This window comes from Pteropus vampyrus, unplaced genomic scaffold, assembly GCF_000151845.1.
Source record: "Pteropus vampyrus isolate Shadow unplaced genomic scaffold, Pvam_2.0 Scaffold3, whole genome shotgun sequence".
In the NCBI taxonomy this organism is placed as follows: domain Eukaryota; kingdom Metazoa; phylum Chordata; class Mammalia; order Chiroptera; family Pteropodidae; genus Pteropus; species Pteropus vampyrus.
Genome location: NW_011888784.1, coordinates 17650373 through 17652310, shown reverse-complemented (window position 1 = coordinate 17652310; position 1938 = coordinate 17650373). Strand labels below are relative to the sequence as shown.

The window sequence follows — 1938 nt, the reverse complement described above, 5'->3', positions numbered from 1 at the left end:
ACAAAAGCATTTAGGCTTTCTGTGATTTCCCTCAATTAGGCTAGGGCCACCCTAATTTTCAGTGTGATTTCGCAAAACAAACAAACAAACAAACAAACAAAAAAACAGAGAGACCTGATCACACAGGCATTAGAAAAGAACTCTTGTTTTAATGACTCCAATGGTTAGCTTGCCAGCATATTTTGATTTTTGCCTTTTGTTTTAACTGTTCCAAAAACTAAATATAATAAAAATAATTACTTTACCACTGGACTTCCAGTAGTCTGTCTGTGACTCATGCTTTTGGACTCTGTTAGAAATGGATCCTGTCTGTGTTCTCTCATAGGTGGTGTTCACAGCAAATGACTCTGGCCAGCGTCAGTACACCATCGCTGCTCTGCTCAGCCCCTACTCTTACTCCACCACAGCCCTCGTCAGCGACCCCAAAGCATAAGGGACCCCTCCTTTGGTCAATTTGGAGAAGGAGAAATAGGATTTTATGAAACCAATAGTATTCCATTTTTATTAAAGCAGTGTTTTCACTTTATAAGCTATGTTAGAAACTCAGGCAGAGACAATAAAACATTCCTATTAAAAGCACTTTCCATCTTTTTTTTTTTTTAATTCCCTTATTGTCCTCCCCAAAAGAGAAAAAGTCTGAAGTTTACAGAGAAGCAAAGGAACTCAAAAAGTCTCTAGCTGAACTCCAGGAGATGTTTAAGTTTCTATTGTCTTTCAAGTTAAGCACATACTCAGCATGGTCTGTAGCCATTAAAAACACACATTCTGAACATAGAAAAGCTTTATTTTCCTTTAATCTTAAGTGCAAAGCAAAGGTCAGATTCTGAGGGTCTACTTATTTACTCTGTGCATTCCCTCTAAGTGCTTTACTGATTTCAAGAGTAGCATGGCTCCACCAAGACACACCTGCAGTGACTCAGGCCCTCTGATCCCATTCAGAGCAACTACGCACCACTTGGCCAGCTAAGGGATGTAATCAGAGAACCCGCACACCCTCAACTCAGTTAGACTAATCCAATATTCATATATCGAGAGATAACTATATGCCAAGCACTATTTTAGGTGCTCTGAACATACAGAATAAGATCGAGTGCCTGCATTTAAAGAGCTCACATTCTGTTGGGAAGATAACTATGCCAATGAGATTTGACAGAGGCTTTGGCACAAGGCACAATGAGGGTAGGAAAGGAGTAGCAAACAGCTTGGAGAAGTCAGAGAAGAACTCAGCATAAATGTCACTTAATCTGAATCTTGGTGGCTTATCAGATAGAAAAGAGAGGAGGTGTTCTAGGTAGAGAGACCACAGATTGCAAGGTTAGGCCAAATGAAACAACTTGGTAAACTGAGGGAACAGATAGGGATGCAGAATGTTGAAATGTAGGGAGTATTAAGGTGGGCAAGGGTTGTGCTGCTGTAATGACTTCATATCTCTGTGGCTGAACAAAATCAAAGTTTATTTCTCCCTCGTGCCAAGTTCAATGCAGACATTCTTGGTCTGGTTACTCTCAGGGTGGCTTTCCTCCAAATGGTGACTTGGGGCCCCATTTGACTTACTTTGTGGCTTCAACAGATATCCAATCAGCAAACTGGAGGAAGAGAGAAAATATGGTATTAGCCCCCTCTGTGATGAAATGTCACAGACATGATTTCTACTGACATTTCACTGGCCAGAAATCGTTACATGATCCCATTTTAGATGACCTGAGCAATGTGGCTCCTGGCTGGTTGTTTCCCAGAACAACCTAGCATGCTGGAAAAAAACACTAATCTGTGTTGGTCAACAGCCTTCTCTGCCATAGAAAGATTGAGAGCGGTAGGAAATGAGGCTGAAGTGAAGGCTTTATAAGCGGCCTGTTAGAGCTGTGAATTTATCTTGTAGACATATATGGATCCATTGATGGGAACCTTGTCATCAGTCATCTCCCGTGTGTCTGAGGC

At 41.3% G+C, this 1938-nt stretch overlaps 1 protein-coding gene across 1 annotated transcript in view; it reads left to right on the top strand.

Annotated features, from left to right (window-relative positions):
* Positions 1 to 579, top strand: part of TTR (transthyretin) — a 6667-nt gene extending 6088 nt beyond the window's left edge. The window contains exon 4 of the mRNA XM_011361945.2: positions 326 to 579. Within this exon, the coding sequence (XP_011360247.1) occupies positions 326 to 433 (108 nt within the window). The 3' untranslated portion in view covers positions 434 to 579. The remainder of the gene's footprint in view (positions 1 to 325) is intronic.
* The last annotated feature ends 1359 nt before the right edge of the window (positions 580 to 1938 follow it).